The sequence below is a fragment of the Ptiloglossa arizonensis genome, chromosome 2 (assembly GCF_051014685.1).
Source record: "Ptiloglossa arizonensis isolate GNS036 chromosome 2, iyPtiAriz1_principal, whole genome shotgun sequence".
Taxonomy (NCBI): domain Eukaryota; kingdom Metazoa; phylum Arthropoda; class Insecta; order Hymenoptera; family Colletidae; genus Ptiloglossa; species Ptiloglossa arizonensis.
This window is the reverse complement of record NC_135049.1, coordinates 30,598,324-30,624,243: the sequence shown is the minus strand read 5'-3', so window position 1 is coordinate 30,624,243 and position 25,920 is coordinate 30,598,324. Positions and strand designations below refer to the sequence as shown.

The following is a 25,920-nucleotide window of genomic DNA, read 5'->3' as shown; positions in this document are numbered from 1 at the left end:
TCCGTATTAGATTTTCGTCGGGATTCGAATTACGGCGACACGACGCCCGTACGATGACCTTGCGACGTTGTTTTGAACGGGCGGACAGCGAGAGAGAATTGGTGTGTGCGTTCCCATGAACGCTGGTGCAGGCGACGATGGCGCCATCTCGTTGCGCCACTTTCAAACGTACCTGCCGCGAGTGAATTACGAAACGAACGATAACCGCACCGTTTCTACGCGGATTTCGCTGGAAATATTCGGCTAAAGGGCGTAACAACGTTCGGTGTTTCGACTTTTGTGCACCAGTTCGCGAAATTTATCATTGGGAGCAACTGTTAACGCAACGGAGACGAGATACGCGTCGAAGAACCGTCTCGCGATAACCCCCTTCCCTTCGGCACTGGAACCGACCGTTAATGGCGCCATTGGAAAACGCGAATAATTTAACCGTCTACGACGCGCAATATCGAGACCACCATTATCATATTTCCATCGCGTTGATTCACGTCGAATCACAATTACACGGGCAGTTCGGTCGTTAGCGTACCTTTCCGAGAAACGGGGCATTAATATCCGCAAGAGACGCCGCTAAATTTTACGATCGTAGCCGGCACGCGAATGGCTTTATTTTCGTTAGACGGTGATCGACGCTGTATTCTGTTACATCGAGCACGCCTACGCGATCGCGTAGTTAACACGGGTGTACGGTCGTGTGTGGACGCGGGAAGCATGTATTTGGGCCCCCCCTGGCATTAGCATACACCAAGGAGTGTACAGGAAATGCCGAGGCTTCGTACAGTATTTTTCTGCAGCTCTCGTAGAAGCCGCTGCCGCCGCGCAGAAATTCAATGCGAGCGAACGCGCCAGGATCGAAAACGGCGAACGTGGCACCCTGCGTGCGTCGTCCCGCGCATTTACACGGCTACCGCGTCTTTAATGGCGTCCAGGAACCATTTTTTTCGAGAAACGTCCGACCGCTGTCGACACGTCGATCGGCGACGAAGATTCCATCACCAGGTATTTTCACCGATCTATTACAATTATCGTAAGCTTGTACAGAGTGCGGTGCCTATCGTTATCGAATTTTTTTTTTCATCGAACACGTTACTCGAATAATTACGTACCGAGTACTCTGTCGAAATAATTTTGTATCAAACGTGCTATTCGCGTCGGGAATTTACCTCGATTCAATTCTGTATTATTCACGACGAGCACACTAGCGTGGGTTTTTGTAACTAATTTGCATAGGTTAGCAAAATGTTTCGATATTTCCTACCAGATGTCTACAGTTACCGTAAACAAGAAATGGCGTAACGCGTAGTCGTGTTCGGTCAATTTGGCTCGAGACGGAAGGAAGCTGAAAAGTTTTTTACGTTGTTAAAGAATATTCCATCGGGTTAACGTTTCGTCATCGAGCAATTGTCGAGTACCGAATTATTTTTCCACGAGATTAACGGTTCTTGTTTAGAAGAATCGCGCAACGTTTCGACGAATTTCGATGGCAGGGAAAAAGTTTGTTCTCGGTGTCCTATAAATAGGATATCGCTGCGCGACCGGTTGAGCACTCTTTTCGCTCCTTCCGCCTCAAGGTCACTCGAAGGTCACACCGTAGAATTCTCTCCGAGATATTGGTTAAATCATCGCGTAGAAAAATATGCAACCTCTTTTAATGGAAAGATCGATGGCCTTCGGGTGTCAAAGAGCACGACCTTGGAAAAGAGATTATCCAATCGCAATGTGTAATCCCTTTGATACTTTGTGGGCGACAGCGGTAGGTGCCGCACCCTGTATAACAGTTCTTACCGACTACAACGCTCGTTGCGTAGCGTTGCAATGTTTTGACACATCGATAGATCAACGCGTTGCTTATAATAAACGCGTAACGTATCGACGATTCAATAGACCGACGTATTGCTCGGACAACTTCGATATCGATCGAATTGAAATATTATCCCCGTCGAAGACTCCGTCGAAGATCGATCGTGCAAAGTAACGATATCGAGCAACGTGTTAATGGATACATACGTCGGAAACGAAGCCGGTTACACGTGTAGATTCACGTGTAGAAACGTCGCGCGGTTGACGACGCAATCGTACGTTGAATTTTTTCACGGATTCGCGATTCGAGGAGAAGAACGTTGCGCATACGTATCTGTTCGAAATTACGGGTTACGGGACGGTTACTCGTCCGGTAATTCTACGTTCGAGCGTACTGTTACACGGAAACTGGTCAACAATTCCTTGTACGCATTCGTGGTATAACGACAGAGTTAACAGGCCGTTACGCGAATCTCCGCCCCGAGGTGAAATTATTCTCTCATCAGACATTTTCCCAGATGGCTTAACGATGCGTGCGGTCCGTAAACACGGTAATATTCCTCTACGCTCGATTCGCAACAAAGTCATCCTCCGTGGCGATTATCCGCTCGGCGATCGTTTGGATTCCACGTTTTCCCGATGCCTCCGCGACGCTTTGTTTCCGTTTGATGTAACTTTAACCGATGTTACTTAACGGGCCAGCGAAAGGTATGCAGTTAAGTTCAGGATTAACCGTCCTCGCGGCGAGATGGTCGGTTCTCGGGTTCACTGGATGCGATAACGGAGCCACCGCGTCGGTAAGAACTTTATTCACCGCGTTCCCATGCCGTCTGTATCCGTGCTCTTATTTCCTAACAAATTAGATCTCTCAGTTTGATTTGTGAACGCGGCCCGCGCACCGTGTCTGACGGCCCGGCGATTTATATCGGTGGTTCTCCGAGGCCTTGTTACGCCGCTACCGCGTCTCCTCTACGTACCTATAGGCGCGTAATCGATTCAATCATCCTTCGTGATTTGTTGCGCGTCTTGTATCAAAAGTAATTTTCAGTGTCATTTCCTTCGATCGTTCGGAGCGCGGTCGGTTCACGGCGGGAACCGGTTTCGAATTTTCACCATCGCGTCGGAGTACTCGCTACTTTTGATGGATGTCCATCTCGATTCCAGGCTGCGATCGTTCTTCTACCGTTATCCGCGGGAACTTACGATGCGTTCTACGAGTTGCTCGCCACTTACGACGATTCGACTCTTTGCGGTCGTATTAATATTTCGACACGGGTGTCGGAATTAATTTCCAATCGAAAAAACAGCGATACGTAACATTTAACGTTGCAAAGTTCAGATTGTAATGTGTAGTTTATTATAATATGCAGAGATCTCGCGTATCCAGTAGCATAGTTTACGTACACAGAAGAATACAAAGTCCGAAGAAACAAGTATACAGTGATACGTGTTGATGAGAACGACGACAGTGTCGTGTGGTCTTCGTCACTCTGGACTTAGAATTGAATTAGAAAGAAACTCGTTAAGCCTTTCCTCTTTACTGGATTCCGTTATCTTTGATAGGAGCATCGTATCGGTTCGTGAACAGATCCTTCGTACGTTCAGGTTCGTTCGGAGAAAGTGTAAACTAATACACAGTTGAATAAAGTACAAGATCGGTATCGTTCCTCGGTGTGGTGGCTGAGAGCAGACACACGACCGTAAAGGGTTAAACCTACGATTACGATCGAACGTCCGGAACCTCTGATCGTTTGTTAACGAATATCGAATGAAATGTCTATAGTCAAATTTTAGATAATCGAAACTTTGACGAAACCTGTAACGCAAGTAACTTCCACGGACCGATAAATTAAATCGCGTTATTAATTCTTATCAATTTCGCGAACAGTAGACGCTCGGTTTCCATAAGCGAGGTTACCGCTACCCACGGTACACCAGTACCGTGTTTTACCTTTCGGTTAATTACGATCTGCATACCGTGCGCAATAATAACTTTTCGGTTGCCATTTTATCCGATCGAATTTATCGCTTCGCACGAAAGTAAATGCGACTGTTCCTAGTACTCGTAAACTCGGCAAGCGGCAAGCGGCAAGCCCCCGGCGGTTACGATCGGGGAACGCAAACATTAAGATAGTCATTGTTACCGAGTCGCTTTCCGCGGCGATGCTGTACCCAGCGATTCCCCTAGCGATTCGAACAGTAAGGAAGTCGTTCAACTTTAAATTCTCCGGTGCGTTTGATGCGAGGCATTCTCGGCGCATTCCGCGGTGCACGGGAACGTGCATCGACCTCGAAAATGATCTGTCCGTTTTAATGCGTTTTATCGTGTCCCGCGAATCCCGGGGACGAGGCCCCCTCACCCTTCCTCTCCCTCGATCGCGCGGATTTCCACGGATTCCGAAGACGCGTTTACCCGTACCGAACGACGACCAACGAACGAGTTCGAGCCATCGACTCGAGCGGTCTGCTTAAACACGTGGTACCGTGCAGTTCCGGGTGTAAATTTCAGCGACACGGATGAAATTCCTGCCTGGAACTATACCAGTCGCGCGAAACTCTCCAGAGACGCTCTCTAAGGTTTCTCGAAATGCAATTATAGGATTTCGATTGAAAAAAAGTATCGACGACCTTGAAATCTCGTTTAAATCCCTGTTAAAAATCCATTACACCGTTACACGTGCCTCTTGACCTAACGTAACTTTCACGATTCGAACGGATATTCGTTCCTCTGTATAATAGAAATGCAATTATAGGATTTCGATCGAGAAATAAGTATCGACGACCTCGAAATCTCGTTTAAATCTTCTCTGTTAAAAATTCATTACACCGTTACACGTGCCTCTTGACCTAACGTAACTTTTACGATTCGAACGGATATTCGTTCGTCTGTAATAAACTTTCGAAAGGTACCGCGTAAACGGGCCTGAAAGGTCCGCGTGCCATCGTGGAATTTGTTTCGTGAATTTTTCTTCCGGACGAGAGTACCATTGCGAGGTGTGATTTAAAACGATGGCTCGAAGTTATCGTTGGCAAGGATCGGTCGGGCGTCGGAGGACGAATACGAATACGGAGCGATCACCGAACGCGATTCGGTACGAAGAGGCTCGTTCGGTATACGTAAACGCACCTTGACGATTCCGTTACCGAGAAACGATTGTCAGTTCTCCCGGTAACGAGCGCGCGAGCACACGGGGGGATAAATAAACGTTAATCGTATGCGGACTTTCGCCGCGGTGAAGAACAATGCGGCTCGACGGAACGCCTTGACCTAAACCGCCTCTCGCGCTGATGTGTGCCGGCCTACCGAGAAAATGTCGATCGGGGAACACGTTCCAGCGACCATAAATTAGCCAGGGACGTCGATGCTTCCCCCAGATTGCCGGTTAAATCGGGAACTGAAAACGTATTGGAACTTAGGCGCGCGGGTACTTACGCTCGCTCGCTCGCTCGCTCGCGCTTATTCGAAGACGACGAAGCATCGAAGGGCAATGCTTGCGGGTGCAATAAAACAACGTAAACGTCCACGTAATATAAATGTAAATGGGGAATCGCGAGAGCTCGGGTTCGCGCCTGTACATCCGTTCCATGTTTACGGCGACTCTGCGGTTAATTAGTCGTCAACGTTCCCGCGGTTCTGTCCAACGATGTCCGTTTCAATATTAATCAATCGCGCGACGAACCACGGACCGTCGCGAATTAATCAACGGACGACGAATACGATATTAATTAAACGAATTAATAATTATTCGCTTAAAGTAATATTTTCACCGATGTGCGTTAATCGACGCATTTACCGTGAAAAGAGCACGGAATATTTCACGGGTAAATACGCGCGTTATAGGGACAAATTCTTTCTCAATTGTGAGTTTCGAAACGCGGAAAACACTCGTTCCCGATGATCGCGACTCGATCGGTGGGTCTCGAAACGCGACGGAGCGATTCGTTCGAATTTTTCGCAATTCTTCCATCGTTCGTCCTCGTTGCGCGGCAGTTTGGAAAAGTCGGTAAACAAACATCGATACACGTGTCGCGCGGTATTTATCCGATCGCTGGATCGAACGGTTTTCACGGGACGCTCGCGTGCAGAACTCTTCCGCGAAGATACAAGATAAATTATCTACGACAACGAGTTGGTTCGCTGGTAATTAACATCGAGCCACGGCTCACTTACCCGACTGGTGTCCATTTGGGAAATGTACTGGCAGCCGTCGTACCCTCGTAAAACATTGTATTGACTCCCGAGATCACGGTCGACAAAGTTATCGCGATACAGGCGCACGTGGTCTCGTTAATCACGATCCAGGCGTCTCGATCGCAATCAAAACCCGAGATCGCGACACCGACACTCTAACGTACCTTGCGACGCGACTCCACGTGCGTGAATGCGTGTGCGTGCGTGCGTGCGTGCGTACGTGCTTGCGTGCCTACGTGCGTGCGTGCGGGTGTGCGTTCCCCGCCCAAACGCGCGTTGTAAATCACACGATTATCTCGATCGTGATCGCGCCCGGTGATCGAACGATGCATCTCGGTGCTCGGTGGTTTAACGTGTCTCCGAATCCCTATTCGAATCCGAAATGAATTTTCGTCTCGTCGAGCGCACGGTTATCGACAACATCGCTGCAAATCATCGTCGCTTGATTTTATTGAGGAAACGTCGCGTGCATTTGTGCAACTCGTGGCGTCGATCGAGAAAACGATACGGTAAAAATAAATCTCCGACGGCGATAAACATTCATAACCCGTAACTGGTACACCTGAAAAGAATTTACGCTCAAGGGGTACACCCGAGTCGGTAGAATCCTATTACGAGTTTCGTTTTTTTTCTCCTCCCGTAATAACCGCAGTCGCAGAAGGAAAATATGGTAGCGTGTCTCTTGAAACGCAGCTCGAAAGGAAAATTTACCTCGTCTTCGATTCCTTTTTTTCTTTTTCCAGTAATAATTTCTTCGCGTGTTTATTTCACCCAGATTCGGACACGATGGATCGATCGAAAGATATCGAGAAAGGTACACGGTTGTGTCCGAGTTTGTAAAACGTTCTTATCGCGCGAAAGCTGATCGGACCGTGTAAACGATGACAGAGGGGAAAAACAATTGCTTCGAGCTGCAGAGTTCGGATGTACCGCTTCCGGGATAGCGGACGAGTTCGTAGGGTAGATTCGCGGAGATGTAATAATAGTAATCGCGATAACGTGGGCAACGTAATATCTTTCGTTATTATTAAGTCATCGTCCGGGTTGTAATCTCCGTACTCGCTTATCGGTTTACCCGGCCGTTTGTAACGAACGTCAACGGTTCACGGAACACGGTGTTCGTTTTGCCGGTCGATCTGTGCAACCGATTAAAGATCATCTTTATGCGAGAAAAATTGTACACAGACGGCCAGCAATCCACATTTACATCGTCTTCCATCCGAACCTGTTACGCGAGTTCGTAAACGTTCCGTGTCCTTTCTTAGGCTCCTTTCGCGCTGGCATTGACGAGGAGAAAGAGCGCAAGATAAAAAAGGACTCTGATTGCATAGAATAGCTCCACTCGAAGATTACACGCCATTAAATGTACGTAATGAAGATGTTTCGCTGATATATCGGAGTTAACGGTTAGTTGTACTTCGAAAGTTAATTACCGCGATCAGCGACGTGTTTTCTAGCTTCTATTTACGGTGCAACAACTGAGTAACACAGTCTACGGGTACAGTCCGTTGTAAATCTCTCTGCTCCAGAAATTTATAATATTGTAAAATCGTTTCCTGGCTCGTTCCACGTCGAACGATCTTTTGTAGTCGAGATCAGCAATCTCGATGAAATTCAAACGCGTTGCAGTCCGTGTAAAATTATGAGGGAGTCGTTCTTCCGGTTTCCAATTTGTTCAAAGAATAGAGAAGACGTCGAATCGAACTACACGAACGAACGATCTCGACGAGCGTTTTCCTCTTTCGTTTTCTTCGAATCGGTTCTGGTCTTCGCTGTAAACTTTCGAACCTTTTCCGCGAAGTAATTTCCACAGTGAACATTTCACAATTAACGTCTCGGTGTGTCGTCGGTGGCCCGTTTCGGGTAGCTGACCCAATAATACCGTATCGCGCTCGCGTTATATTTTGTCAACAAGGTCTACGATAACATCGAAATCGGTGTGCTTCCTTGTAGACCGAATTGATTTTATCAAGGAGCGTTCCTAGAATTGCCTGCCCTTTCCGTATACAAAAACTCTTCGACTCAATTACGTTCTGTTTACAGTCCTTTGATACACCCGGGGTCTTCGGTGTACGAACAATAACAAGTCGAACCGTTCTCGGAATCCTACTCGACGAGACCTTTCGCCGAAATTGGCGATATCGGTGGAAATGTCTCAGTCTTTGGGAAACTTTCGAGTGGTGCGCGTCGGCTTGTTTCGAAACCGCGAGTGCGTTTCCCGAGATGCTAAATCAGAAGCGCAGCGATCTCCGCAACGAGGAGAATCCTTTTCAATTCTTACGGAAGGTGTGCGCAACCGCGATAATCGTCGCACGAAATTACACCGTGAGAACAGGCCTAAACCGCGTTATCCGAGTCAAGGACATCTCCGTGATCCGTGATCTCCATCGTCGGTGGAGGATATTAGCGATACCTCGATAGAAAGCAGTTCGACGCTGATCGATCGAGTACAGGTGGTGAGTTACAAATTATAGTCATTATTGTAATTCGTAACAGAGCCTCTCGAGTAGCTGGTTAATTTGTTTACGCATCTTTAACGAGTACCCCCGAATATCGTTGCCCTCCGTTACACGCAAGAACAGTCCCGCAAAATGATTCTCGGTCCACTAGCATTCGTCGCACGATATTAACGGAAATTTGCCCCTAACGACGAACGTGTTTTGCAAACGCGAGCGTGACAACGTAGACAAGAATATCTCCCTAAAATCAAGTGGCAATTATATCGCAATAAACACGCGGCAGGCACGTTATCAGAAAGCTATTATCCCGTAACGGCGCGGTTGATTAATGGAGACGTCAATTTTGACAACGGATCGGAGGAATTAGCAGCCGCTATCTCGGCGGTCGTTTTTCTCGAATCTCGCAATATGATAATTACATCCCGCGTCACGTAGCAGATCTACGGATCACTCCGGCGGTGTCCCACTTATCGAAACAGTCCCAGCGATTAGCCAACTCTAAATCCTGGTGGTCACCGACTCTCCTCCGGTGCGATTGCTGCGAAGACCTTTTCAGATTTTTCTCTCGTTGAACGCGAAAAAAAAAACAAAAAAGAAGAAGAAGAAAGCGACGCACCGAGCCGTCACCGTCGGCGGTTCAATTATCGCGATTAACTCGATTAACTCGTCTTTCGCACCTGCCGTCCCCTCGCGTCGAAATATCCTGCCGGCTGACAGACATTTTTACCCGGACTATTAATCGCAACCTCGATGACGCTCGATTGTCGCTCGTTTCTTTCGTTCTCCGAAGTATCGACTCGTTTCACTCTCGGACGAGAAACATTTCATCGAGAGCGTCGAATTAAAATATCGCTACGATCGATTCGCACGATACATTACGGTGAGAGTAGTACGGCGAGGTTACGGTCGGACTCGTAAGTCGCTCGAACTTCGAATTAATCGGGTACTTTAAACAGTGGGAGAATCCGGACGACGTTTCGAATTATCTTTACCCTGGGCCGGTAGGTTCTCGCGAGATAAAGCGTATTCAACGTAATCGTTAAGTAACTAGTTTAGTGCATCGCGTCGAGGATTATATCCTCGAGGCGTGTTATTACCCCGGGCGAATAAGCGTCTATCTAGCTACCCGCATCAAAGTACAACCGCGAAGATATTCGGTCGAGTGTTCGCCCTTAGAAACGAGTTCAACGGAGGGCAATCGTTCGAACACGGTTGCGAACCGGAGCGGGATAATGAAAACCTCCGAACCGATCGGAGATTGCAAATTGCGGTGATTATCATCCAGTCGTTCGTTACTTCGGTAATTCGACGCCATATGAAAAAGACCGACCGACCGACCGACACGAGAAACGGTGGCGCGGCGAACCATCGCGTTCGAGTAACCCAATTAGGGATGACAACGGTAATTACGGCGTATCAGGTGTTACGGAAACGTTGCGTTGCAACGCAACCGCTTACTCGCGTCTTATCTACTGTCGGAAAGTTCGCTTCCACGGTGTCTTTGTTGGCTTCGGTGCAACGACAGGTCGCTGAACTTGGCGCGGATCGAGCGTGTTTCGCAACCTCGAGAATTTCTTACGGTACGCGGTCTTAATCGATGGGTGTGCGCTCCGAGAGAGGGGCACGGTACCATTTTTGGTCAACTTTGATCGGAAGCTCGGTTAAACGTACGCGACGCGGCTTCGTTCCGCCAAATCGGATTCCACGATCGGTTCGTCGCGAATGGAAGTACTCGGAGAAGAGTGGAATTTTCACAGGGTAAAAAAAGGTCTCGCGAGTAAACGTCTCGCGAAGCGACAAGAGCGATCATTTTCAACGCTGGACGTCGACAATGGTGGCAGAGTGATCAGCGTATCGAGATCGTTACGATCTCGAGCATCGGTATTTCACGTCTGCCCGTTGACGCAAATCGTTTTTTCCATACGCTCCGGTGACTACGAATTAACAATAGGTCGATTCCTGTTGCACCTTGGGACGACTTCGGAGAATCGCTCGAGCATCGATTCATCGTTTTCGAAACTAGATTTCGCGACGTCTGTGCTTCGACACCGCGTAAAGTAAACCGTATAACGATCGTTCGTGCTCGATATTGGCATCGAATGGTTCGATCGTTGTTTCTCGTTGGCTCCCACGCGTCCGAACGAGCGAGTTTCATCGGCATGGAAACGAAGCGATCGAGCGAGGGCAGCCGGCCGCGATTAGCGACACTTTAACCGGTGTTCGACGAGCGTAACGAGGAGCAAGGTCGAACTCGTCGCAAGAAAAATCCTCCGTAGCGATTGTTTTCTCACGACGTCTCGTAAAAACGGATAATCTATTTAATTCACCTTCGCCTCTTGACACGCGGCATTTGCCGCGCGTTTACTCTTGCCCAACGTCTCGCGTTAGCGTTAGCGCGTGGAACGTGAATCCTCTGGCCGCGACACGGTGCACCGCGTCCCAGGAATTACGGGCTCGTAAACGGATATCGCCGGCGCCTGTTTCTGCGTGTCACACTTCGAGCCTACCATTCGACGGGTGTACCAACGACTTCCGGGTGGAGACGTCACGGTCAACGAAGCTCTGGAAATCGTCCCCCGAGTCGACACCGTGCGCGTATATTGGCTCGTGGCGACGATTAACGACTCGTTGTTATTACCGTACGAATAAAGATCCTTTGGCAACGGTAGATAGAACGTACCTAGAGAGTATTAACTGTTCCACGGTTGGAGAGGAATTCTTGGAGAGGAATTCTTGGAACGAGGATCAGAGGTTACGTTGGACATTGTGAACACGGTGTGTGACGAGACAGGGGATGGTCTTTCGTGTGTCCTAGGCGGAGACTCGAATTTGAAAAGTCGCGGTGACACTGGTGAACGATTAGCGTTCCGTGGGTACAAGCAGTTCTTAAGTTCTTTCTCGAGTCGCTAGATGGATCTCCGTCTTGGCGCGAAAAAAAAACAAATAAAACGACTCGACTCTGTGTTTTCGAAACAACGGTTTTCCAGCGTTGAAAAACGCGTATCGAAGTCAAGGGCGCAGTTATCGAAGTCAAGGGCACAGTTATCGAAGACTCGGAAAGTTTCCCCAACGACGTGGCCGAGGTTTCGCGCTTCACGATCCTACGAACACCGTAAAGACATCGATCTATCGAAAACGAAACGCTCCGGTGGAGATTATAAACGAAATTTATTGCTCGCGCCGAGTTTTCAGTCCAAGACTTACGCGAAGACTTACTTTCCCTGCGCCTTCTCGCGAAAACGTTGAGTACAACACGGCCGCTAAACGAACGAAACTCTTTTCCACGATGTAGGTTCGCGCGAACTATGGAAATCGCATCCTCGCGCGGATCGGGCCGGTGCAGTCGCGTTCCCTCGTAAAAGCCTTAGCCGGTTGATTATTAGGTCCGTTAATAGGAACGGTGGCCGGTCGTTAGCGCCAGGAATTCGCGGCGCGATTGCGAGGTGAATTCTTTCTTCGAGAGATTGCCCGCTCTATTCGAACTCTAGCGGCCTTGGTCGCATTTTCTTTTCTTTTTTTTTTTCCCCCCTCCATCGAGATTCCAGAGACCGACCTACGGTGGCACAGCCTTGAGACGTTCTTGTACGAAATTCGACAAGTTAATTGTACGAATCAATTATATCCACGAAGCGCGCGCCAAGAGTTGCCTCGAACGATAAAGTCGACTCGATGTGTATAATTTTAGTTACCGCTTAAAAAAGGAAAAAAAAAAAACACGACGCGTATATTTCGAACGTCTCTCCGCGAAAAGGACGAAAGCCACGAGATGCTCCCGGGTTTCGGTTGTCGCGAGATTCCTCGTTGATTTCGTAACGCGCTCCTAGGTTTCTTTTTTCTTTTTCTTTTTCTTTTTTTTTTTTCGTTTGTCGTTTCGCTTGACATTTCATCTTCGTTGCGTCGGCTCGCGTTCGTTAAAACACGCCGCTCGCTTTTTCCTCGATTCTCCACCGCGATAATGGCGGTTTATCGCGTGACTCGCATAATGTCAAGGCCGTTTCGTCGAACGTTTTATTAACGTACGCGGCAAAAATGGTACGCGAGGCGCGCGCGATAAATATTAATTTCGCGGGTTTTCGATCGACGTTCGTCGATTCCCCGTTCGTTCGGCCGCTCGGCCGCTCGCGATCTTCGCCAGCGGCGTTTCGTTTTCACGCGATCGGTATTCAGAAGAAGAAAACGACGACGCCCCGACGTGACGGGCAATATTAAATTATCCCGCTCCGAACGGTGGACGTAATTTCCGACTAATTGTCCGGGTCCTGAGAAAGAAAGAGAGAAAGAGAAATAGAGAGAGAGAGAGTGCATCCTGAAAAAGAATCCATCGATACGTTCCGGCACGCAGTCGATGCGCGATCCTCGAAACGCGAGTTGCTCCATCCGACGATGAAATTAAGATAAACGTCGCAAAAAAGGACTCGACGTATTTTATTCCTTTATGAGAAATTTAAACGACTCTCGTCCAGCCGTGGAATCAATTTTATTCCGTTCGAGAGAGACCGACGGGAATTCTCGTATCCTTGCGGTTGTTCCGTTCATTTTTGACAAGCTCGTGAAAGAACGGAAAGGAAACGCACACGGACGTCCCAGTTTTTCCTCTCGAAACCTTACCTGCGTATCTTACGAGCGAAACGATGAAAAAAAAACGTTACACGAACTTAGGAGCTTGAACGATTTATCGACAAGCTGTAACGAAATTACGAAACGATAACGAAACCGGTGTTCCGTCGACGCGACGTACATAAACTCGATGTTTATTTGCGTTTACGTAAACCGTAACGCGTACTCGCCGAAGCCGTTGATTTCGTCGTCGACTGCTACCGATATCGATAACGCTCGTGCAACAGTCTACTCCCCTTTTTTCGGTTCGATTCGATAAAATGTCATTTCTCGAAAATTACTCGCATCGTATCTTAAGAACACCTTCGCTCTCTTCTATAATTCTACTCATTAAAAGTAATTTCTCGAAGATTACTTGCATCGTATCTTGCGAACACCTTCGTTCTACTCCGTAATTCTACTCGATGAAAAGTAATTTCTCGAAAATTACTCGCATCACATCTTGCGACCACCTTCATTCTATTTTGTAATTCTACTCGATGAAAAGTAATTTCTCGAAGATTACTCACATCGTATTTTACGAACACCTTCGTTCTATTCTATATTTCTACTCATTAAAAGTAATTTCTCGAAGATTACTTGCATCACATCTTGCGAACACCTTCGTTCTATTCTACAATTCTATTCGATAAAATGTCATTTCTCGAAAATCACTCGCATCGTATCTTACGAACATCTTCGTTCTATTCTACAATTCTACTCGATGAAAAGTAATTTCTCGAAGATTACTCGTATCGTATCTCACGACCAGCTTCGCTCCGTTCCATTCTTCAATTCGACAAAGAGCAACTTTTCCACGGTAGGAAGGTTCACGTACCGAGGTACGAAAGCGATAATTTCGCTCGATCCGAGATACCGGGGTGTTTGTCAGCTCGTAGTATCCATCGTGGACCACCACCGTCCCGAAACTTATGGCCAGCGATCGTCCCGGCAGACGGCGTCCACGACGATCGTAATCTTTTTTTCACTCGTATATCAGCGGCGGGATTGGTTTCAGAAAATAACTCGGAGCCGAGTTATTCTCGACTCGAAGGCCGCGTGCCCGTTCCGCGGTGGCAGAATTGCACAATTGCGAATCCGTCCGATATCCATCGTATCTCGGGGTAGCCTCTCGTTTCTCCATCGTCCACCCCCTGCCTGCCACGTCCGTTTTCCCATGGATATCGTTGGATTTCCAGATCGTCGTGCCTCCGCCAGCCGGCGGGTATTTCTTTTTTCTTTTCTCCATTTTTTTCTTTTCTTCTTTTTTTTTTCGCAACGCGCGTCGTTAGATCTAACGATGCCGATACCGCTTGTGCAACCGATCGGTAACAGGTTCTCCTCCGGCAGATTCCTCCGGCTCGGTCTGTTATTAAAAACGAGGAAAGGATACATACAAATCACCGTGACCGTAGAAGGCACGGGTAAAAAACTGCCGGGCACACACGTGGCCGTAAATAACTCCCGACTGGCGCGAACCAGTCGATCGCGATCAACGCGCGATAAAATATTCCCCGTACGGCGTCTCGACGCTTCGAACTCCCCCTGTTCTCCTTCTCGAGCGTCGTAGACCGATTGGGATTCGGTGGTCGATTTTACCCGACCAGATTGCGTTCCAAGCTGCACTTTTCACCGCGCCTAGCCTCTTAACGCTCGTGGACGGTGTCTGTTCTCTTTTCGTACGCGTACGTACTTGCGCGCGTAAACTTTCCAAAGACGTTCAACAATAGCCGTAACAGTCGTTCCGTTTGCTCGCGAAGAGCAACGGTTTGCGTACAAAAGCTCCCAGCAGGGAAAGTCTCGAAACGTACATCTCGATCGAGCGGCGGAGCGTTTTCACTTAGCAAAGAAACATAAATATTTACCTCGAGAGGCGCGACATCGGTAGAGGATAAAATTCTACGCTCGGAATCCAAGTTCGTTCGTTGGTTCGCGTTGCAGGTTCTACGTAACTTTATCCTCGACCGAGATCCTACTCGTGTCCGTGTTTACGCGGGAAGACGTTACGTTGGTTCGCCGCTCGTATCGATTCCGTTTCGCGCGAACACGTCGAACGCAATATTTCGATCGTTTCCGTTCGGAGTGCTCGGCCCAAGGTGTCTATATTTGGGGTCACTGATCCATCGCTACCGTCACGTGACGCGGTTGCGCGGGATAATCGTGATCGAAGCGTGCTGCCATCTCGCTGGATAAACCCGTACCACGCGACCGAGTCTCTCGCCCTTTTATCAACGCGCGTCACCGGACATTCGAATCCGCTCGCGGCTCGATCTCGCACGATCGATCGCGACTCGGTCTACCGAAAGCTCGCGAGATCGCACGGGGACAATCTCGGACGCGAACGAACAACCGATCGACGATCGTAAAAATTGGCAACTCACCTTTTTACGATGCGGACAGCAGGAGGACCCGTTGCCCATGATTCCCGGAAGTCCACGGATAGGAGCTCCTCAAACAGCACCGCGTTCGGGCCTCGCCCCGACCTCTCGGATGGCTTTCGGAATTTTCGCCGCGCGATCGACACCGGCGCTCGTCATCGTCGCGCCGAAACCTGCTCCGAGAAAGTTGCCGTTTATTATCGCGAGGTTCGAGCCAGCTGGTCCATCGAGGGTTCAGTCACCTCCGATGATCGACGGTGGATCGCGATAATTTCTCGCGCGGTAAAAACATCAAAAAAAAAAAGAAGAAAGAGAGAGAGAAAACCGGGTGGGAAAAAGTAGCGGGAAAAACCGCTCGACTCGTTCGAGTCTCGTCCCGCGAGTTCCTCGAGTTGCTCGTGTCGGTCTGTCGATTTTTCCGATCGCGTAGGCGTAGGAACGAACGGATCACTGGTGACGGGAAGTTACGGTAAAATAACCGCAGGAAACTGAAGAAGCCCCTGCAGTCGAGAGGAACGGACGAGTTGACAGTAATGCCCCGATAATATGGATTACCGTCCCTCGACATCGCTCCGCGTGGAAATATAAAGTTTCTCCGCGTCGTCCAACATCCCGCGGACGGGATCGATCGAGTTCGTAGCTTCGACGAAGGATCGACCCGCGGACGACGCCGGGTGAGTTCGTTCAACCCGCGGGATGATTTCTCCTTTTCGAGTAACTCGGTGTACCACCGCGACTCGTGGAATTACGTAGAAATTCGTTCCGAATCGTTGATCGTCGACTGCAGTTTCCCGCTTCTCTCACCCCGGTTCTTTTCCTTTTTCCTTCCTTTTTCTCGTATTTTCTTTCTCTCTCTTTTTTCTCCTGTTCTTTTTCGTTTCGAGTTCTTCGTACGTCATCGGCGCGGCGGTGCGCGCGGGAGCAAGAAGCGGTCGTTAGCGTCCCGTGCACCGCGCGATAAGGCCACCGTTTCGACCTACCGACGACCACGACCACGCTCGGGAACTCGAAAACGCTAATGAGTGTCAAGAGGTTGCCCGAAGTCGAAAATAGAATCTGACGTGCCGCGCGCGAGAACGTGTTCCTTTTTTTTGTTTTTCTTTCTGCGCGTTTTTTAATATTCGGTGCGGAGCAGATTTTATTTCAGCGTTGGCGGACACTCGCGAGAAACGCGATCTCGGTTAAAGATCGATGAAAAAGAATTCTCAACGAGAGACCATCGAGCGATTTTCCTCGAAATATATAAAAGCGAACGATCGTTGCGGACCGTTGCGAAACGACCGGAAGAGAATGTCCGTGGAATATAGATCCACCGATAAGAATTGTTCGATAGTTTCGCCGTTACGTAAAATAATTCCACGATTGGTTCACTTGGGCTGCGGTCGCGTGTACGCGTACGTAAATCGCGCGAAATTCGTAACTCGTGACTCTGGATCGACGTTGAACGCGAGAACCGAAATAAATCGGTCGAATCAGCGCCGAGACGCTCGTAGACGAGTACCGTATAACGGTTAATTGCGTCGATGTCGCGAAATGGCTATTTACGCGCGTTCAGGGACGTCGCTCGTTTCACGGGAGAAAAGTTCGAATTGGCGGGAAAATGGCGCGCGCGCCGCTTTGAAATCGCGATGGGTACGGTACCGGCGAACGCGAGAGGAGCTGCGTTGATTCGCTCCGGGCCGAAGTTTTCCAAAAACTGCTCGTCGAAAATTCGAGAAAAGTTTCCACGAAGCGAGCGAGCGAACGAGCGGCGGTCCGAGCTAGCACGTGTTTACGCGTGCGCCAGCACACGGTACCAATATCCATACGAGTCACCGCTTTATTTTCCACCGTTACATCACTGTCGTCAGCGTTTCGCCGCCTCCCGCCGCGATAGTGCGCGCAAGTTTATCGGTAGCCGCATCGAAACAACCGATCAAAACGGCGATCGGTTTTACGCGACGCGGCACGCGACCGTTGCCCGCGAACGGGCCAATTCGTTTCTCGTCCTTTTTCAGACTCCTCCAGTTCCCTACGGAAGGTTTCTACGCTTCGATTTTATCGCGAGGGAACGATACGACCTCGAGGCTGCGACACTTTCAAAACGAGCGCGAAACAGTGTAATACGTTGCAACTTGGGAAAAAAACGAAACAAAAGACGACTCGAATCGCGAATATTTCACTCGCGCGGAAACTACGAATACGGAGGATTCTATCGTCGAGCGACTCCTTTTTCGATGAATCGTCGAAAAACGATCGTTGAAAATCGATCACGAGTACGCGTGACCGACGTTACCACCGACTACTTTGTCGAAGAGGATAACCAGAGTCACCGTATTCGACCTCGTTATCGCGAGATTCGGAACACGGAATTGATTCATGCGTCGAGAATAGCATCGACGACTTTGACTCTCGAAAGTGGATCGTTCGGGAGCGGTCGAGAACAGACGGACGAGATTCGAACGAGTCGCGGGTCGTTGGAAAGAAATTACCACGGGACCAGGTTCCGTCGAGCTGACCTTGCACTCGCGAGATTCGAAGAAACGAGTCGCGCGGAGCACCGTTGTTCGCGAATTCACGAACCGAAGTGGAATCGCGCGTTCGGTACGCGACAGCTCGCGGTTCGACGTCGCGAGTACGGAGACGATCCCGCGCATTCGCGATGATCGACGATTCGGTTCGAGAAGACGCGATTTCGCGCCCTTCGGCGCTCCGAGTCGCGGAGAACGCGATGGACGACCGGAACCGCGAAGCGCTCGAAACGTTACTGAGAGCGGCCGGGTGCAGTACGCTCGCGCGCGGCACGTGTTGATCGTAAACACTCGCTTGCGTCACCGCGGAAACTAGTTTTGTCAATGAAACGATAGAGCGCGTGAAAACTCCACTGGAATATCCCTCCGCGAGCCTGTTCTATCGGTCGGCCTCGAAACACCCGGGAACAACGAAACTTCGATCCCTGAACCTTTTTTCTCCTTCTTTTTTTTGTTTCTTCGGCGATCTCTCGACGCGCGCGATTAACCTTTCGAGGATCGGGACAACACCGAGAAACTCGTTTCGATCGAGTCGATCGTCGGGAGATTCTTCGTCGATTCGTTGTACCCTCGAAGCGATGAAAATTTTCGCAACGAACGGCTCTCGACCGTTCGACATTACGAAACGGTGCGGTACGTTGCAACTCGACGAAAAAGAACAAAAGAGGGCTTAAATCGCAAATGAAATTCACGCAGCGGACAAAGTACTCGCGAATCCACGCGTGTCCGGTACGCGGATGCACTTCGAAGCCGGAGTGCACGAAACACGCTCGACGACGATCGCGCGGGCAAGATGCAATCGTCTTACTCGACACCTCCGTGAACGCACGTGATAACACGATTCCACTCGCTCCGCGTCATTATCGCTGAAACGTCCCACTTGAGCTCCACTTACCGAGCGCAGGTACAGTCCGCGCTTGTTCTTTTTTTTTTCCTTCTTCTTCTTTTCTCGCCACGCGAAATCCGATTGTATCGTTGCTCGAAAACGATCGGATCGCGATTACGAAGACGCGTTCGTTATCGCGAACGTTTACCGTGGAACAATAACGGAAACTATTTCCTACCGAGTGTCGACGCTGAACGTTGCGTTTTATTTATCGGTGAAATTAACGTCTCGGTCGCGACGTCTCTCTACCATCGACGAAGTTTCGATTCGCGTCGTGAACTTCTCTCGGTTTCGTTCTTCGATCCGTTCCTTGGAATTCTTTTCTTTTTTTTCTTCCCCACTTCCCGTAAATTTTCACGAAACTTTGAAACTCTCCAACGGCGAAACTTTGTCGAAAAATTCTGCCCGTCGTGCTGGAATTTCGTTGCTCGGTCGGATTTGCGAACGGAACCTCGCGTTAAAAGTTGGTAATCGTCGCAGCGGTGGATAACGCGTCTCGGCTCGGCTCGGCTCGACGTTAATCGTAGCCGCGGCGTTGAATTTCCCGTGGACGACTCGCGAGGAGCGCGGCGGCTACCGCGATGAAAGCGCGAGATTAAAAAGCACCGTGGTAGCACGTGTCCCAGCGTGGCTAGCGCGCGGACGTAATCGAAAGAGAGCCAGGAGGAGACTGAAGAAAGCCGCTGCTTCTCCGAGGCCTCCTTTTTCGCGCGACGAACCGCGCCGCGTCGTTTCTCTTATCGCGCGTCGCCTGTAAACATTGCTTACATCACCGTCCTCGTCGGCACGCAGACCACGTCGAATTCCGCGCAGGAGGAATCGTGCTCGACAACGGATTCGGAGCGTACCCGGGCCAACTGGCTTCCTCTCTTTCGTGCGAGATACCAAAGACGAAAGACGACGAAAGACGACGAAAGACGATTTCGGAACGGTACTCGTGTCCCGAGAAAAGAACTGTTCAACTTTCGGAAACGAGGTCGCTCGAAAATCGGCCTCGTCGCTGGCTACGTAACGTTTCCTTACGCGACTTCTCGACGTCTTCGCGAATATTTCAATTTTTTTCCCATGCAAATGCGCCGAGTACTACTCATTTCGATCGGTATTTCCAGCGCCGAGTACTACTCATTTCGATCGGTATTTCCAGCGCAGAACACGGACGCGGTCAAACTTGGAAAAATTGTAAATTTCCAAAGAGGCTTTTCGTACGCTTTAGTTTTCTTCTAATAGTATTTTTAATACCCGAGAAACGAGTGTTTGAACACTCAAGGTTTTCATTTACGTTACCTTTTTCCTAATAGTATTTTTAATACCTGAGAAACGAGTGTCGGTGTTCAAACACTCGAGGTTTTAATTTACGTTAGCATTTTCCTAACAGTATTTTTAACACCCGAGAAAACGAGTATCGGTGTTCAAACACTCGAGGATTCAATTTGAAAATTCGAAAGCGGTTCAGCTAGGCGCTAGGAAAGAACGAAATACACCGGTTGCGTGGAAAAGACAAGGAGAAACTCTTGTACCGGAAAAATGGTTTTTATTCGTAATTTCCCCTCGACTTAACGGCAGATTATATTTCGCCGTATCACCTTGTACACAGTTTTATACATATTGCTTAATTTTTACGTTTCGTATCGTTACCTAATACCACTTATCACTTTTCTACTTTGTCCCCTATTTGTTGGAATACAAATCGATACCTATATTATATCATTGCGCGTTACTTATCGTTCTATTTTATATCTATATATACAGTCGCGTTTCTTTCTCGAGCTCGATCGAGACAGCGCTATTAGTCCCTGCTTAGCCGCGTTATCGACGAGTATACCTGTTTGGTATTCGAAAACGACATCGCGATAATCGAAACGTTGGCGTCAATCGTGTACACGCGAGACGCCAGGGGACACGTATTAATAGAGAAATATCGATAAAATATCTAGTAGCTCTGCAGATGTTCGCGGACGCGAACCGGTATATGTACACGGATGGTAAACAACGATTGCGTACTCGTCGCGAGCAGGTTTTTATTGTTATCTCTTAAAGTTACCGGCTTACGGCTCGAGGATACGTCCGGTGAAAAAGAGGTGCATCGACGCGAAATTATGAAATTACACGCGATCTCTTCTCACGGCGAACGATCGCGCTTCGATTATCGGCGCTCGTTGCAAAACGATTCGTTCCACCGGAAAATAACGCGCGAGAAACAATGCGACGGTCCGTCGCGTGGAACCGGAGAATATCTTGGTAAACGATAAAATAAAAGTAAAGCGCATCGAGAAGCAAAATCGAGGTCCCTTCGAGGAGTCTTTCGACGAACAGCCAGTCCCGAGTTTGATCGATCTTCGTGGCACTCGCGGGATCTTCGTGGTGGAATTCCGGCCGGTTGGTTTCGAAAATCGAGATCGAGACCGTACCTGGAAATCGACTCGAAAATGATTAACGTCGAGACGAATCGTTTCTTCTCGTTGGCTGAAAATTGTCGTCGAATCGGTTCGCGATTGCGGTTCACTTACCGGTAGACGAAGACCATCCGGTCGTTGGTCGACAAGATACGAGAATCGTATCGGGTCGCTCGGTCGCCAAGTCTGGTCGATCGAAGCTCGAAATCGGTCGTCTTATCGAGCGTCAGCCTCTTCGTAAAAGGAACTCGAGAGGAAACGCGGTGCGTGCCTGTCCGTGTATCGATAACATTAGCTGCAAAGAGAGAAAGGAAAAGGACGAAAGGCCGGCCCACGTGTAATCTAAGACCCGCTTCCCTTTATCCATTAATCAGCATTGCAAACAGTTTCATTAGGCCTTATTATTTTCTCGGGCGTTATCTGTGACTCCTTAACAGCGTAACTTATGGCGTCCGACAGGCTGATTAGAATCGCCCCGGCTGCAATATCTCCACGAGGCGGCTGCCATTTATCGTCAATGTCCCGGCTGCCAATCGGCGACGTGCTGCTCGATTGCTGGCGTACCCCCCTCGAATCCGCGACCCGCGTTCCATCCTCGATCTCACGATTTTCTTGCCTCTGAAACGTGGCTCTACGAAACAAAAAATCACCAGAGTCTTTTGCACGTGCCGAGAAACAACGACGAGGATTTTTCGGTACGCGTCCGATCGAGACAGTGGACGTTGCGGGTTACCGATCACGAGTACTCTCCCCCAGAAATCTCTCGTTCGAACCTCCTCGGAATTTTAGTTACGGTGGAAGGGTAGATCAACCCCTTGTGCTTGAAGCGATTCGTTGGAGAGAAGAAGTGGATGCGAAATGGATATTGTCAACGGTTGAGGTTTGGGGAGTAAAATAACGTCGACACTGGAGACCATCGCGGCGCACCTCTCTTCGCTAAATATCGCAGGCTTCAAAATTAACATTAAACGCCAACGGTGGCACCGTTCGTATTTGATAGGGTTAAGAAACAAACACAGATTTATCAAAACATGTATAACGATTTATTGAGGAGCTATTCAAGCATGTTAAATTTCATGAAATGCAGGTACCTACCTATCTACTCACTAGCGTTACATTAGACGTGCATTTTACTCGCAAAACTGTACGATCTATTTCTTTCGAAGGAGAGTTGCGTAAAATTGCATTAGTTTCGTTGCCGATATATTCCGTTTTAGCGCGATCGTCGCCGGTGGCGATCTCTCTTCAATTTCGATCCGACGAATATACGCAAAAATACTTCCCGTTCATCGACACACTTTCTTTCGGTGAATTTCGACGCCACTTTCGTTCATTAATATTTAACGTAATCGTTTCTTTTTCTTTCTTCTCTTTTCTTTTTTGATTTCCATTTTCAACGAACGTTGAGCCGGGTTGGACGAATTTCGGACTAGTAAACGAAAAAAAAAAAAAGAAACCGAACACCCTCTTTCTTTTGGAAAATAACGTTTCGCTCGCGCGAAGGCCGTCCTCGCGCACGATCGCGCTAGACACCGGAATAAATCCGCGTTTATAATCTGCCTACGTTAGTTTTGATTGCCAGTCTTCAATGCTCTGGTTTTGTCCTTATTATTCGTCGTTCGCTTCCCTCGTCGCCGTTCGCGCACGCTCTGTCCGACACCGAAGGCCAACGCCTCGAATTTCGAACGGCCCCGATTAAACTTTCGGATCCGAGGGAGTGTAAACGTGTACGATACAAAAGTTCGCTTTGTTTGAAAATAAAACGAAACCCAAAAAAAAAAACGGAAAATAAAATGAAAAAAAAAAAAAAAAGAAAAACGATACATCGTTCGCGCCATGTGCAACGTGGAATCGAATTACGAATAGACGAGAAGTCGAGTCACTCGAATGAAAATCGACTCGGTGTCGACGGAAAGAATTGTTTTTCACGGTGAAACAAAGTGCCGATTCTTCGTTGCACGTGATCGTTTCTTAAATCGTTGATCGTGGACAATCTTGTGAACATAATTCGCACAACCGAGTTCTCTCGCGACAAATTAATACGTTCAATTGGTACACGATCGGGGATGAAATTTCCTCGGGAAAGTTTAATCGTACCGCCTTGTTTCTTTTTCTCGCCTCTTTCTTATCCTCGTGCACGCGCGCGTGCGTACGCACGCACGTTGTACTCGTCTCTTATCTCTTCTTTCTTTTTTTCGTTTCCGTATTTCCTTCTCCCGTGTTTTCGTGCTTGTTTTTGATTCGGAGTTCCCGCGATTTGATTATTTTATTATTTTCGAAAGGTTGTTTTCGAGGCACGACTTCGCGCCGCTCGAGATTAGGCTGGAATCGACTACGATTATCCGTGAGGTTCGACTCTACGACGACAAGTGTGCATTATATCGAGAATGTATCGATCGATCGCGCCCCGCGGGACGCTTCGCCCGCGACGAGGAATCCGCTTGGGAGGGAGGAACGAGTTTTCGACGACGGGTTCCTCTTACCCGCGGGATTCCACGCCCGAAAGATCATCGACGCGGTCTTAATTATAAATCCACGAAGTTTTTTTTTATCGTTATTATTATTATTATTAATATTATTAATTTTTTTTTTTCTTTAACAACTAGTACCAGAGAATGTAAGGGCTCAAGACCAATTTCGTCCGTGCACCAATGTTTCGACTCCGTCGATTACGCGATTACGAAAAAGGATCTCTCGAAGTCTCGACTAACGGTTTCGTTTGCGAACTATGTATCTAGAGACTTCGTTACAATAATACTCGTGGTCTCGAAAGATTTGAAATTGGTTCGCGAATGCGCTTAGTAGTATCTCCGATAAGTATCAAAAAACACGAAGGCGCAATCTAAGCTTGAGATAGAATTAATTTTCATCGAAACCGATTCTTCTTCGATCTCTTCCTTTTTTTCTCTCTCTCTCTCTTTCTCTACGATTTCGTTACCGAGTAAATTTCCAAATTGGTTTCAAAACTGGTCTCCAGCATCCGGTGCGTAGACACATCTACGACATGTGCACGATAAATCTTTAAATATCGACTGCGATCAAGATCCGCGCGTTGATCGAAAGCGTACATCGAATAGTCTGTTTAATTCCTCTTTCCTTTGCAAGGAACCGGCGCGACATCGTCCGACGCGTTGCCGCGAGCCGGCTCCTTGCTTGTACGTTAAAAGTTACGAGCTAGTTTCGAGAAAACGCGAATATCCGTCTATCGCAAATCGATTTACAAGGACTACGTTAGTTGTGAAAGACACGATTGAATCTACATATCAAAGGGTCGATTTCGATGGCGATGGGAGAACCGTTTTCTTTTTTTTCTCGAAATTTCAAGCGCCACCCGCGCGACCATCGTCGCCGAAAAAAACCGGTGACGATTCGCTGGCAAACATTATACGTACGTATATATATATACAAACCGAATAAAAAAATTCTGGACCGTAATATACAAGGTGATTCGTGAAATGCGGACCATTTGGTATCGGCAGGTGAATTCAGCGGACAAAAGTAAAAAGCAAAAAAAAAAAAAAAAATAAATAAAAACATCCGTTTCGCGCGACTTTGTTCCCGATTTACAGCGTTTAATCCGGATGCAAATTTCGAATCGCGATATTTCTAACGGAGCGTGCGTTACCGTTCGAAATTTTGTTCGTTATCGTACGATCGTATATATCGTCGCCCGTGTCCCCCGAAATCGACCCCCTGGCTACACACCATACACGGAGAAAAAGGGTGATACAAAATCTATGTCCAATCGAAACCGACACACACAGATAGAATAAACTGCGTTTAGTTATTAGTTTAATAGTGATCAGCAATAATTGCTTCCTTCTCGTTTACGTAGATTAAACAGATATAGGCATCGACATGTAATAATTTTCTTTTCTCTTTCTTCGAATCTTACTTGTCCCCTTTACAGCTCCCCCTTTGCTATTTACAATTGAGTACAACACTGGCTCCGTGTTACGACGACTCGAGTCTTATCACGTGTTTTCTAGAACGTATTCGAAGTGTACGACTCCGAACTTGCTCGCGACGTGTCTCGCGTGGAATCGATCGAGCGACTCGAGATCAACCGTGTTTCATCGTCGGGGGCGTGGTTCGTTCTGCGTCGTTCGAACGTTTCTCGAACGACGAATCGTTGAACTTCGTGGTAAAATATTTTCGGGAGAAAAATGTTTAAAAATATCGCGGCTTCTTCTTTGTCGCCTCACCGTTTTTTCGGTGTCGCGCCTGCCAGGAAATCGCCGTGAAACCTCCGCGCGACACAGTTTCACCCTCGTTCTCGCAGTGGCCCTCTTATTATATTACAAGGAGTGTTCGCGTTATCGCTGTCCTCTACCGTACGTTTTTTTTTTTTTTCTTTTCGCTTTCTTTTAATAACGCTCCGTTACGACGAACTTGTACTGTTTACAATCATTAATCGTTTAAGTTATTTATAAAAATTACACGGCGGAGATCAGCCTCTCTACTTCGTTTCCCTATTTCACCTACAAGTATTTAACTCTCGCCACCTATGGTTGCGACACGGTAGTATATTACACGGATCCACACGTACGGATCGTTACGATAAATACAGACTCGCGGGAGGATCGACGATCTCCTGGCGGGCTTTCGTCGGGATCTCGAGCGATTTTCACGCGCGATCGATCGCGAGAGTTCGAAGAAGTTGCTAAGAAGAGGAAGAGAAACATTAACGCGCCGCGCACGGGGAT

The 25,920-nt window shown here is 48.2% G+C and overlaps 3 protein-coding genes across 7 annotated transcripts in view; 1 reads left to right on the top strand and 2 right to left on the bottom strand.

Moving 5' to 3' along the window:
• Positions 1–19,232, bottom strand: part of Sarm (sterile alpha and armadillo motif) — a 130,120-nt gene extending 110,888 nt beyond the window's left edge. The window contains exons 1-2 of one of the 4 annotated variants that reach the window (XR_012991155.1): positions 18,831–19,232; positions 15,429–15,598 (exon numbers count right to left, since the gene is read on the bottom strand). The gene's annotated coding sequence lies outside the window, so the exon portion shown is untranslated. Of the gene's footprint in view, positions 1–15,428; positions 17,841–17,896; positions 18,169–18,830 lie in introns of those variants that run through there. The other 3 variants (XR_012991152.1, XR_012991154.1, XR_012991153.1) reach the window with 3 other exon arrangements.
• The window catches only part of LOC143143484 (uncharacterized), a 114,033-nt gene continuing 88,449 nt past the window's right edge, over positions 337–25,920 (top strand). For both annotated transcript variants that reach the window (XM_076304776.1, XM_076304775.1), the window contains exon 1: positions 337–999. The gene's annotated coding sequence lies outside the window, so the exon portion shown is untranslated. The remainder of the gene's footprint in view (positions 1,000–25,920) is intronic.
• Positions 20,339–25,920, bottom strand: part of Nmo (serine/threonine-protein kinase nemo) — a 243,305-nt gene continuing 237,723 nt past the window's right edge. The window contains exons 10-11 of the mRNA XM_076304732.1: positions 21,329–21,845; positions 20,339–21,229 (exon numbers count right to left, since the gene is read on the bottom strand). Of these exons, the coding sequence (XP_076160847.1) occupies positions 21,581–21,845 (265 nt within the window). The 3' untranslated portion in view covers positions 20,339–21,229; positions 21,329–21,580. The remainder of the gene's footprint in view (positions 21,230–21,328; positions 21,846–25,920) is intronic.